The sequence below is a fragment of the Helicoverpa armigera genome, chromosome 4 (assembly GCF_030705265.1).
Source record: "Helicoverpa armigera isolate CAAS_96S chromosome 4, ASM3070526v1, whole genome shotgun sequence".
Taxonomy (NCBI): domain Eukaryota; kingdom Metazoa; phylum Arthropoda; class Insecta; order Lepidoptera; family Noctuidae; genus Helicoverpa; species Helicoverpa armigera.
Window position 1 is genome coordinate 6,959,708 of NC_087123.1, and position 13,365 is coordinate 6,973,072.

General features: G+C 36.9%; 2 protein-coding genes across 2 annotated transcripts in view; both read left to right on the forward strand.

Moving 5' to 3' along the window:
* The first annotated feature begins 1,934 nt into the window (after positions 1–1,934).
* LOC110384111 (uncharacterized) overlaps positions 1,935–13,365 on the forward strand; it is a 34,746-nt gene continuing 23,315 nt past the window's right edge. The window contains exons 1-20 of the mRNA XM_064034321.1: positions 1,935–2,278; positions 2,368–2,469; positions 2,950–3,137; positions 3,498–3,821; positions 4,134–4,341; positions 4,639–4,818; positions 5,071–5,196; positions 5,482–5,781; positions 5,964–6,131; positions 7,174–7,296; positions 7,399–7,701; positions 7,846–8,019; positions 8,770–8,904; positions 8,988–9,293; positions 9,383–9,559; positions 11,097–11,228; positions 11,321–11,641; positions 11,724–11,900; positions 12,016–12,150; positions 12,241–12,274. Of these exons, the coding sequence (XP_063890391.1) occupies positions 2,221–2,278; positions 2,368–2,469; positions 2,950–3,137; positions 3,498–3,821; positions 4,134–4,341; positions 4,639–4,818; positions 5,071–5,196; positions 5,482–5,781; positions 5,964–6,131; positions 7,174–7,296; positions 7,399–7,701; positions 7,846–8,019; positions 8,770–8,904; positions 8,988–9,293; positions 9,383–9,559; positions 11,097–11,228; positions 11,321–11,641; positions 11,724–11,900; positions 12,016–12,150; positions 12,241–12,274 (3,671 nt within the window). The 5' untranslated portion in view covers positions 1,935–2,220. The remainder of the gene's footprint in view (positions 2,279–2,367; positions 2,470–2,949; positions 3,138–3,497; positions 3,822–4,133; positions 4,342–4,638; positions 4,819–5,070; positions 5,197–5,481; positions 5,782–5,963; positions 6,132–7,173; positions 7,297–7,398; positions 7,702–7,845; positions 8,020–8,769; positions 8,905–8,987; positions 9,294–9,382; positions 9,560–11,096; positions 11,229–11,320; positions 11,642–11,723; positions 11,901–12,015; positions 12,151–12,240; positions 12,275–13,365) is intronic.
* On the forward strand, positions 12,261–13,344 carry LOC135116703 (uncharacterized). The gene is made up of 4 exons (XM_064034141.1): positions 12,261–12,557; positions 12,640–12,816; positions 12,932–13,066; positions 13,157–13,344. Exons 1-4 carry the CDS (start codon positions 12,290–12,292, stop codon positions 13,192–13,194), a joined length of 618 nt encoding a protein of 205 aa, XP_063890211.1. The 5' UTR covers positions 12,261–12,289; the 3' UTR covers positions 13,195–13,344.

Consider the following 13,365-nt stretch of genomic DNA (forward strand, 5'->3'; position numbering starts at 1 on the left):
TTTTGGTATTATAATAACCTACTTAACTATTTTTACTTACAAGACAAGAAAATATTTATATAAGCATCTATTAGAAAATATGCTGAGTAGATAAGGGTCTACTCAAAAATACGGTGTTTATGTCAACATGTCGTATTTAATTTTAAAGTTATTAGTACAGTAATAAATCTGTATAACAGACAAGCTCTAAAACGAGAGTAATTATCTCAAATCTTAATTTCAGATTACTCTGCGTCATAAAAAGTTATTTGAACATAAAAATATATGAACCGTTTAATTTGATATTTAAAAGTTTACAAGGAAAGTATCGTAAATATAACTTTAACACAGCAGCGCAATTTTTTCTTAATAAGAAATCTCAAATTCATCAAATATTACACGTTTAAATAATAAAAAAAACTTCTTAATTGGACCCCAGTTGGCAATATTTCCTCACATTTAATATGGATTTAGATGTTGGAATAAAGCATTATCTCGTCTGATACTTAATAAAACTTTAACAATGTTTTACCAGCATTAAAAGATACAAACGATATGAGCGTTTACCAAGGTTTGTACTGTCTTATGACTTTGGTCATCCACACCGCATCATAGCTTCAGGGTGCGAACATACTGGCCAGTTTCATGACTAGTTAAGTCGCTGGAAATATTGGACTATATGAAGACGAGATTGTCATCGTACATTTCAATTTTTGCACACTGTTTCAATTCGTCTTCAATTGATGAAGATCGAAGAATTCTAAAAACGCGAATCTAAAGTGGATTGAATAACGAATCGCTTTCTATAAGCTTAACATTTTGTAAATCTCTCGTTTTCTCTTCATTCGTCCTAAATCTCAGGGGCTTTTCTCGGGATACTCATAAAAAATACTTAGCTTCGGACAGCTGCACACCCTCAGACAGAAATCTATTTTAAATCCCTAATTTTAAGTGAATCTTAATTAATTAGAAGGATGTTTTAAATAAAAACAAAGTAACCCTTAAAGCTACATTTTAGCGTCTCTAATTTTCAATACAGAGCCGAACGCTAGTCGGGATATTCCGAGTTCAAAGTTTGAACTCATGACCTTTCGATCAAGTCAATTATTCTTATAATGAGACGTTATTAGGAAACAGACTGAAGTAAATTTATTGTAGATAATCAGTGTTATTTTACTGTAATGTACATGCTTTTGACTTTTCGTAGGAGGATATAGATTTTTAATCGTCCCATCTATTTATAAACAATTGCCAATAGATCAAAAAATTGTTTATTATTTTTATGCATATTTCTAAAAGTAATTATTAATTTTAATTTAATCGCCAACGTCAGAGTTTACAGATAAGACTTTTCCGTGATAAAAATAACGATAAGTTGTTGAAACAATACAGTGATTAAATCTATTTAAATTATTGCTTATTAGTCACTTTTATATGTAGATAAATGTACCATATGAGCAATTTCATAATATTTTTGCTTCTTATAAAATTGGCCCACTGAGTACACGTGCGCTTCGCACAAACGTCCAAATTCAAGTGCATGTCTGGGGTTCCATATTAATGCACAGAAATACAGTGTTTATGGAGTTTTCTATCATACCTACATAATCATGCGTTTCGCTTATCTATAAAATGACAACCCATAAAATATACAGTTTTTACATAGTGTATGCATCTGAAGACTATTTGACCAGCGTCCCTGTATAATGTTTTCCTTCAACCATTCGTACCAGCCTATTTCTTCAGATTTATCAATAGCTAAGCTTTTGGGCCATTCTGCGTCGAAGAAAAGGTTTCGAAAATCATAAGAAACACTTTTTCAAATTAATGTTTATAAAGAAAAGTACATTTTGTATGTGTTTAATGATACTGTTATCATTAACATGCTAGTTCCGCGCAGATATCAATCGTCAGATTACTGTAATCATCATCAAATTCATTGATACTTATCAACAATATATTCAGTTCTTTATGAAGTATTTTGGGTATCTGACGTACTTGATAATAAAGTACACAAAGCGGATATTATAGTGCTCAATAATTGTATTTCATATACAGTCACAAGAAAATAAACCAGGATTAGTGAAAGTATTACTCTTTGTGTATTTCTTAAAATATTTAGGGTTTTTATCGATAAAAGAAAGTGATATCATGGAAACAGTAACATAAGTGAATATTAAACAACGTCACATTTTTAAATTCTTCATATACAAAGTCACAGTGAAACTGAAATGTAATGCAATGGCAAAATTGATAATATTTTTGCTTTTTCTTACAACATACTTCTGCATCAGCCATGGTAAGTCGAAATTGAAAGAAAACTAGGTACTTTTACTAGGGAAGTACTTACTAGTGCCTACATCAAAAATATCTGCATACATGTTTCAGGATGCAGGGTGGTCGGTACGAGCTGGCCTAACCCAGTTTCAGGGAGCGTTGTAGATACATATAGAGGCGTTATTCTCGATATAGAAACCAGAGGAATAGATGGTAAGCTACATCATTTTATAGAAAAAAATCTTACTCATAGGGATTCGTAGATTTTGAACTGACAAAAGTTTTTCTGAGAGCTTAGATCGTATTGAATGTCATTTTTATGCATACGCCTGCTATAATAATCAACTTTAAATCCAAAGTTTTGAAGGTTACTATGAGTGTGCTTGGCATGTAGATTCATGGCCAGTTTAACTGGTTACTGATAAAGTCTCTAATAGTCTATCAGGAACTTATCTGATAGATAAATTATAACTTTTACGTTTCACAGGTCTCGAATAGCAATAGGTATCTGGCAAAAATAATAAGCAGCTTTTATCTGGCAGATAGCATTAACTGTAGGGTAACTAACTGGCACTTTATCGGTAACCAATGAAACAGGGCCTTAGTCCTCCGTCCTCTACTGAACATAGGCCTCCCCAATAAGGCCAGCATGTCACTATTCTCATGTTAATGACCGAATGATCATAATTCCAGGCATAGAGAGTGTCACCTATGGGGCAGCAATCAATTACACACAGTACGTAGATTTTAACTTCATTGATTCACGACTGGTGGCTAGTACTAATCCCCTTTTTGATGAATATGAAGAAAAGCAGACAGTGCTTGTAATGCAGGCAGCTGTCACTTTCCGCTGTAGTGATGGGTCGAGCCCTGTTACTTACGTAAGTTATTTTTCATGGTAATAAAATTAGTCGGTAGTTTGGTTTCTAGAGCTATATAATGTAATCTGTAATAGTTATCAAAGACAGAGTTCTACGAGGGATCTCTGCCGGGGAATTACTGCCAAATGACATAGGTACACATATTTTCGCAATGACGACTTATCTAAATGGACAGTCGATTTATTTGCTATCAAACGATAAACTTATTAATTTCGTAAAACAAATACTTATGGTATGATCAATACTGCCATACGTTCTTGAATCGAAATACCTTGCAATACCTTACTAAGATGCAACCTTGTTACAAATCTGAATATCTCACGCATCCGTGGAAATTCATGAAAATTAAATATGTTACAGAATTTTTTCATCAATGTCGTGGACACGAACAACAACGCGCCTCAATTTTGGGATGCGGTCGAACGTCAGCCACGGGACGAATTCGAGTTTACCGTCATAGCCCCATTACCACCAGGGTTTGAAATAACTGGATGCTTGGACGACTTAATTGTTAGAGATATCGACCTTACGACCTCAAGAATTGACTTTGCTATTGAAGACAATGATTACTTTGAGATTGAGTACGGTGGTCTTACTGTTGCAAAGGAGTTCCAGGGCATTCTGAAGACGAAGACACTCATTAGATCAATACCGGAACCTATCACGCTTACTATTTCAGCTACGGTAAGCTTTAAATAGCACTTAATTTTTCAAAAGTCTACATCTTCTTGCAAGACTCGTAGATCATTTTATTTTTAATAAAGTTCAATGACCAGTTTATTACCGTTTATCACCATAACAACCTTACTTTGCAGCTAATTGCTAAACGGTAGATAAATTCATTAAAGTGAAAGCAGAGTCTTACGTCACAAGCGGTATATTGAATCGAATATGTAACTACTAGTAATTTTAAGAAATCTTGGGTTCCATCCCCAAAGTCTAAAACATATAGTCTAAGCCATACTAGTTAAATTGTTAAATAAATAACATTGACAGGACGTTGATGACACTGGAGATCCTCCGATTACTACCAAAGGAAAAATTACAATAATTGGTGACAGAGAATTTGAAATGCCTGAAGAGCCTGTTTTCACGAAGGCTTTTTATCTCGCCGACTACACGGAGGACAATCGAGTGGTTCTTGAAGAAACTATTTCTCTACGAAGCGGATATCACTCAGATGTGGATTTTAGTATAGAAGGAGGTAACTATTGACTGACGCAAACGTAGCGCTTTGAGTATTAACTGTTAAGTAGCTTCAGTATTTGGTAACTACATCAGTATTTCCGATCCAATATTTGTGCAACTAAGCGTTGTGATATAAACTCAGTTGCTCCGGGTGTAAGTTTGATACAAGAATGCAGCTCAAACTATCATCATTTATTTACACTAGTAGACTTTCAAAGTCCTCTTTTAGTTATATTGTTGTAAGTTAAACAATTTTGTGATGATTAATTGTATTTTTTTAACATTAAAAACCTATTTAATTGCATTTTCGCAGAATTTAAGAACAATTTTGAGATCGTCACGAATCCACAATACGAGAATCAGATGTCCATCGGTGTGACCATTCCTTTGACGGGCGATGTTCTTGATCAACCAAATGTTCTGCTAGCCGTGAAAGCCAACAGGGAGCACACAAGTGGAGCCTCGACAACTGTCGTGGTACGACTGCCTCAAGGTAAACTACATATAGACTTTTATTTTCTTCTAATATCCATAGTTCAGGTGCATACTGGTTAGTCAGCGGACATTTTTTTGTCATTGAAAATTGTTATTTTCATTTTTTAAATCAATCAAACACGCTAGACAATTTATAATCAAGCATAAGTTTAACAGAATCTGAAAGTAAAAGGTAATCGAAGTAATTTCATCTAATTTAATGTTTCAAATAATACGCGTATGAATGCTTATCAAACGCCATATTTTTCAGGGATTCCGCTGGAATTTGAAAGAGCTCATTACGAGGGAACGATCGAAAACAATATCCTTGATGTTCCACCACTCATTTTAACTCAAGGATACGAGGGCACAGTTGTATCTGCAAACGTCATAAGTGGTAAGTTCAATAAAGTAACAACCAAATATAACAAGTTTTATTAACAGTTAAACTCAGAATTTTCAAATGAAAAATCGCAATACTTATAACAAAAAGTAACTGAAAATGTAAGCGAAGTATTTTTCACCGAGCTTTTTTAAAGTCAGCAAGAATATTTAATCCAGTTAAAGCAGATCCGGTTAAACCATATTTAACCGCTGCACGGAAAATAAGAAAGTTAAACATCGCGTCTGTTAGCACAGGTTGTTGCCATCTTAGCGTTAATATTTTGTATTATTTTTCCAGATTACACATCGAATTTCAACGCAGTTGTTCAAGGAAATACAATCACGTTATCAATGACTCCATTGGCAGAAAGTATTATAAACCAGAATAGTTTCATTTATCTCCAAATAGTGGCTTCTACTGACCGTAGTATAACAACGACTGTCGTCACCTTGGAAATAATAAAAGATGATAACATAACGCCGGTATTCAATCAACCCATATACACAGGATCTTATAACCCCGGAGCTGATTTGTCCATCGAACAAATCTCATTTACACAGGGATATGATGGAATCGACTCACTGGAGTTATTTGGAGGTAAATAACGCAAGTTTATTTTTGTACAAGAGATAAACGAATAATGAACTAAAAGAAACTAATTACGTTTAAACTTATAATTAACTTACTCCGATAAAATGAAAATTGTTGAAACCAATGTTAAAAAACATATTTTTGTATGCCTTAATAAATGGCATACTTATTCTTTTATTTATTTGTAGACAATTCAAACTACTTCACCGCGACGCGATTAGGTGCGTCTGTAAGAATTACGGTGTCCACAATTCCGCCTGCACTGTACAGCTTGGGACGCATCGTGTTGTCCTTAGGAGCCACAAAACCGAGAACAGTGGGTGCCAGCGCTACTCTCATCATCAACTTACCAGGAGGTAAGTAACTATATTACATTTTAACTACCACAATGTATTATGCCGATGTACTCATCACCGTTTGCCATTGATGCCCGGTTCCTGTACACAAGTATAGGAACCGGGCATCAAATTACAGCGGTAATATTTTGATGTTCACAACGCTTTCACACTAGCGGATTTAATCTCTGTTTTCTGGAAACAATTGACATAACTACCGGTTCAAACGATGGCACGTGACAATAAACTGAGCGGGAAATCTGCTGGTGTGAAAGCGTTTTTTAATATGAAGCTTTTGTAAAGAAACGGCTAAGTATGCGCAAGCAAAATGAATCGTGTCTTATTTATAGGAACCAGGTTACTTACGATGTTTTAATACCAACCGAATTATAACTTTAAATATGATGTAGGCTTCAAAACTTGTGTGGTCTTTACAGAGATATCATATTGTACAAGAGAGTGCACTTAACGATATTCTTATCTCGATGTAAGGCCACATCTGAATAAATCAGCCGATGACAAATCAATGTTAAATATTATCATTGTCTTCGTAATAATAATGATAGCGATTTTATTTAGAACATTTTTGTTTTTGAAGGCATTTCATAGTTATGAAAAAGTGACTGGTTAAACGTTTTGAAACTTATCCTTTGATGGAATTTCCGGCAAGCGCTGTTCAATTTGCTTTACAAGTACAATTTATAGAGAAACTGTTTTCCTTTTCAATCAACCTTCTCAAATGAAAGATTTATCTTAATCCGTCTAGAACAAAATATTCGTCATAATAGTTGCTTCTAAATGTAAAATATGATTTATTATTAAATAAGTATGGTTTAAGTTAGGTATGTTTTTATTCAACGAAAACCACAGTAATTGTTTTATACGAGCAAATTACGGTAAGTTGGGTATTTAACATTCTATCCTGCACCTAAATCTTTCTTCCAACCCTACTTTATGTATTTTACCATTTCTTATAAATCTCCACTTGGCTTAGTTTATTCTACTCCTAAGCGGATTTATGGGGTATCTTCCCTTTACTTTTTCCTTTCCTTACCTATTACAGCTAGAGAATTGGGATTCGAATCATCTACTTATAGAGGCAGTTTGCAGAATAATGTGCTTACTCTTGATCCCATTCCGTTAACGCTTGGATATGATGAAAACATTGATTTTTCTTTAACTGGAGGTAAGTTTACTTTTTTAATTTATGCTTTATTTTATTACGATTGCTTTGATGCTCATTTTATGTAATTTTCTTTCATAAATACTAAGTGATTGATATTTTTAGATTACGCCAGTTACTTCAGAGTATCAAAGGAAGAAAATAGGGCTATCATTCGCTTAGAAACACCGATACCGAACGAGGTTATATTAGAAAACAATATCGTAATGTTGACGCTCGCCGCATCTGGTCTTAACGCTGTAACGACCACCACAAGTGTACTCCTGGATATAATAAAGGATGACACAACGACACCTGTATTCAGTCGTAATATTTACTACGGCACATACTTGGGCTCCAACATTAATATCGACGATATTATCTTGACACAGGGCTATGATAGTAGCGTTACCTTCAGGCTTGATGGTGGTAAGTTCATAAATACAAGCTTCAAAATATTCTTGTGCGTAATTGACTTCTGGAGATCTAAGGGCCTATGTTCAGCAGTGGACGTCCTATGGCTGAGATGATGATGATGATGATACTTGACTTTTAATGAAAATATTTTCACAGATCATGCACAATACTTCGATGTATCAAACACCGGAAACAGAGTCGAGATAGTTCAGCTATCTCCCATTCCTGAGGGCGTTATTCACAATGAGAAGGTTTTGGTTTTCAACGTTTTAGCTTTAAAAGCACTTACTGTTGGCGCGAACGCGGCTGTTTCAATTAGTTTCCCGTCAGGTGAGTAAGCTGTATAGATGAAAAATGTTTCTATTTACTCAGCTAAATATTTAGTAAATAAAGCTAGCGTTGGCAGCCCAGTTATTCCTCGAAATAATAAAACTGGAATGAGTATAAACACGGAATCTGTGAGCGTAAACGTAGATAAAATATTTGACGGTTTCATAAGCATTTTATGTATTTTTCTAAATATCTAATAGTCGAAAAAGTTAGTTTTTTAATTAACTTTCCATAATTCATATACGGGTAGGTATATCATCTTGTTTATTTATACCGACACATTACCATGAAAAATAATCAAAATACTTAAACTTGATAAGTGTAACATTTCCTATACCGTAGTAACAGAAAACAATAAAGCATTTATCATTGTCAAGTACAATAAAAACTAACACAACAGAACGAAGATTTCCCACAAACAAACATAAGCCACAGGAAAAAACTCATAATGGATCGAACGACAGGGAAATCTTCAATCCAAGTTTTGCTTGGATGTTTTACTTTCCGGGTCAAATACCTTCATAATTATTATTTACGGTAACATCCAAACGTGGGTGTACATAATAAGATAAAACGGAATAGAAAAGGGCTCAAACCGTTGAACATAGCTTTATCTGAAAGCGGTTATCTCGAATCAATAAACTTTATTCTAATAGCTTTTGTTAATTGTTTAACCATGATCAGCCTTTTAATTAAACGTGGAACTTTTTATCCGCTTGTATGTTAAGTGACACTACAAATATGTTTCAGAATTGACAGACCCTGTCGTTATGCGGTTTGCGCAGAATACTTACACCGCCACAATCGACAACAATGGACTGACGGCTGACCATATTGTTCTCAGCACGGGATATGCACCAGGAACTGAGTTTGTACATACTGGAGGTATACAATTACACAATATCTATAGACATAATTATTGATTCGCAAAACAACTACCACTACTGATCTATCTCTTATTATTTCAGACTATTCAAGCTATTTCTCTATAACGCCAAATGAGAACAGAGTAACATTATCGCTGCTCAATCCTCTACCAACTGACGTTATACCAAACTCATTCGTAGTATTGGAAATAGCGGCAACCAGAGAGAGGGCTGTATCTGCCTCAACCAGTATAGTCGTTGATATAATTCAAGAAGAAATTGTTCCGCCAAAATTCACCCAGCCATTCTATAGAGGTGTTTATGATCCTGAATCGGGTTTGCAGTTTAACGAAGTAATTTCCTTATTGTACGGTCACGACGACACGGTAGATTTCCATCTAGACGGAGGTAATCTTGAAAACAATTATGTAACCTGTTTCAATTTTAGCATCTTATTAAAATTATACCACGTTGTTAAACATGCACTTCTATTTCAGAATTCTCATCACTGTTCAGGTTGGTTGAGTTGGACAGTAAATCTAGAAGCATAGAGGTTTTGGCTCCGATATCGGAAGAGGTATTAAAAGATAATAGTCACTTGTTATTCACTGTTGTGGCGACGAAGCCGGGATCATACACTGCACGTGCAACAATATCTATCGATATTGTGAAAGGTAGGTACTTTGTCATAAGTTACTTAAATTTTTACGGTGCTATGTAGTGTTTTGCTAAAAGGTGAGCAAATAATTTTAAACTTGGTTGTCACTGCAAACAGAGTTTTTTTTGTAATGTTTTCGTCAAGTAATATCCTGGATGATGTAGAACGAATTTGGTTCGAATTGCCACAACAATCTTAACTATATCCTTAAAGGGTTAAGGTTAAACTAAAAACTCTTTCAATAAAAACAGAATACTAACAGATTTAAATAAGAAAAAAAATGAAAAGAAAAACTCCAATAGCATGCTTTCCTATTTGCATGCCTCGCCGACCACGTCCGTAAGATTACCTACCTTCTAAGTCCTATTCACGTTGTGCATGCGCTTCGATTGGTCTATAATCTTCAATCAAAAGCTGCTTGTACCGCCAGTAGGTACATACCGACAAAGTAATCCTTACATACATGTCGGTGTCACCAAGTTTTATAAATAGCTTATTATAATATCATGTCCCATATTATAATACGTGATAGTGATCCAGATTCTAGTGCGAGAGAGAGTTTCTCATTGATAATGACGTGTAATACGACCCCTACGCAACGGAGTCGACTGTTATCTAATCGAAATATTATGTTAATGCATAAATTATTCCTCAAATACGTTTCTCGTTCCTTATCAATTGATTGATCTAGGCTTCACATTATGCTTACCTTAATATAGATTGTCTTCCCAATTCCTTATCTAAAATCACAAACCCTAACCGTAGATGGATTACGTGTGTTGTAGGTATTCCACATCATTATCTCATGTAGTTACCACCGTCTAAAGTATAGGAAACGGATTTACCAAATCCCTGTATCAAGCATTGTGCTCTCAAACAGTAATCCACGTTGCTTGGAATATTCTCCGACGTAACTGAGCTTTATGTAAACAGGGTTAATGTGAAGCCTATATTTCTTTATAGAAAGTTCTCATAGTATTACAACTAGTCCGAAAATACCTCGACTTACGTAGTTCAGTGACAAATCATACACCTTCTGTCAGAGCAAAAATATATTTATTGGGAGCGAACGGATAATGCATAGGTATTAATATTTTTAATGCATTTTAATAACCTGAAATTGTATTCAGTGAAGTTGGACTTTAATTTTTGATATGTTAAACATAATCGAAAAATAAATACATAACATACATAATTTTCACAAATGGCTATGATGTAATGTAAAAAACCACGTCATTCAAAGTTAGTGAAGCGTATCGCCAGCGAAGGCATAGAAAACGTCGTTTGTATAGCCGTCAAGTCTCATCTCGTTGAACATCAGGCCTTCTTCATGTTCACTAATATGTCTACTAAAAATGCAGCGCATAATGGGAAAATTCCAAAAAATAACGTACCTAATATTAAACTTTAAGTAAACATGAATGTTTATTTTTGAGAATCATATCTTGATTTGTAGGGAAATGGAGACTTAACTTTTTTTAGTATCACAGAAACACAGAAAATAATTGAAGCTGGAGACCGAAACCTGAATAATAACTTATTATATTTCACAGAAAGTCCACAAGGCACTCTTGGATTCGATCGAGTGACATACCTCGGCACTATACAGAATGACGTGGCACACGTTGGACCGATTACTATCATCCAAGGGTTCACTGATGACGTCACACTCGCTTTGTACGGAGGTAAATTCCCGAGCTCAATCACTCTGTATACTAACCATAAAGCCTTTGATAGTGTATGGCGGCCGAGTATTTAACAAGTTCATCAATTTCAGATCTGGCGGTCTACTTCACCACTCGGAGGGAGGCTTCTGTAGTCACAGTCACGATGGTGACGCCCATTCCGAGAGAACTGATACCAGATAACCGTATAATAGTGCTGGAAATACGAGCGTCATCACCACAAGCGAACACCGCTTTCGCCACCATAGTACTCGAAGCTATTCTCGAGGACGACACTCCCCCAACGATTCAGCTAGCGTTCGACGCGCCGTTCTACACAGGATCGTACAACACGATTGATGGTCTACGTCTTGACACGTCCATCGCTTTAGCCGGAGGGCATGACGCCAACACTCAGTTCGGCCTCCAAGGAGGTGAGAACCGGTTATGTAATCAGTCTGCAGATAATGTTTCTTAAAACACTCTCCTATATCTCTGCCTTTTCTTTTACTACAGAAAACTCTCAGTGGTTCAGCGTAAGCCCAGGTTCGAATACCGTCACTATTGTGGTGTCCAGTGCGATCCCGGAGGCCGTGCTAGCAAGCAATCGGAAATTCGTCTTCCTCATCACAGCGCAGAGACCGGGAGCTCTCTCAGCGCAAGCGACGATTGTCATATCTCTCACTGCGGACGGTAGGTGGTTTTTTCCAAATAGTGGTGCTTAAATTAATTTTCTTAGCCTCACACGAGTCCGCCTTACATGGAAAAATAAACTACGGCAACCCTAAATATTTACTTTGTTTCACAGAAAGCCCACAAGGCCCCACTCTTGGATTCGATCGAGTGACATACCTCGGCACTATACAGAATGACGTGGCACAAGTTGGACCGATTACTATCATCCAAGGGTTCACTGATGACGTCACACTCGCTTTATACGGAGGTAAATTCCCGAGCTCAATCACTCTGCACGAACCGTAAAGCCTTTGATAGTGTAAGGTGGCCGAGTAGTTAACAAGTTCATCAATTTCAGATCTGGCGGTCTACTTCACCACTCGGAGGCTTCTGTAGTCACAGTCACGATGGTGACGCCCATTCCGACAGAACTGATACCAGATAACCGTATAGTAGTGCTGGAAATACGAGCGTCATCACCACAAGCGAACACCGCTTTCGCCACCATAGTACTCGAAGCTATTCTCGAGGACGACACTCCCCCAACGATTCAGCTAGCGTTCGACGCGCCGTTCTACACAGGATCGTACAACACGATTGATGGCCTACGTCTTGACACGTCCATCGCTTTAGCCGGAGGGCATGACGCCAACACTCAGTTCGGCCTCCAAGGAGGTGAGAACCGGTTATGTAATCAGTCTGCAGATAATGTTTCTTAAAACACTCTCCTATATCTCTGCCTTTTCTTTTACTACAGAAAACTCTCAGTGGTTCAGCGTAAGCGCAGGTTCGAATACCGTCACTATTGTGGTGTCCAGTGCGATCCCGGAGGCCGTGCTAGCAAGTAATCGGAAATTCGTCTTCCTCATCACAGCGCAGAGACCGGGAGCTCTCTCAGCGCAAGCGACGATTGTCATATCTCTCACTGCGGACGGTAGGTGGTTTTTTCCAAATAGTGGTGCTTAAATTAATTTTCTTAGCCTCACACGAGTCCGCCTTACATGGAAAAATAAACTACGGCAACCCTAAATATTTACTTTGTTTCACAGAAAGCCCACAAGGCCCCACTCTTGGATTCGATCGAGTGACATACCTCGGCACTATACAGAATGACGTGGCACAAGTTGGACCGATTACTATCATCCAAGGGTTCACTGATGACGTCACACTCGCTTTGTACGGAGGTAAATTCCCGAGCTCAATCACTCTGCACGAACCGTAAAGCCTTTGATAGTGTATGGTGGCCGAGTAGTTAACAAGTTCATCAATTTCAGATCTGGCGGTCTACTTCACCACTCGGAGGCTTCTGTAGTCACAGTCACGATGGTGACGCCCATTCCGACAGAACTGATACCAGATAACCGTATAGTAGTGCTGGAAATACGAGCGTCATCACCACAAGCGAACACCGCTTTCGCCACCATAGTACTCGAAGCTATTCTCGAGGACGACACTCCCCCAACGATTCAGCTAGCGTTCGACG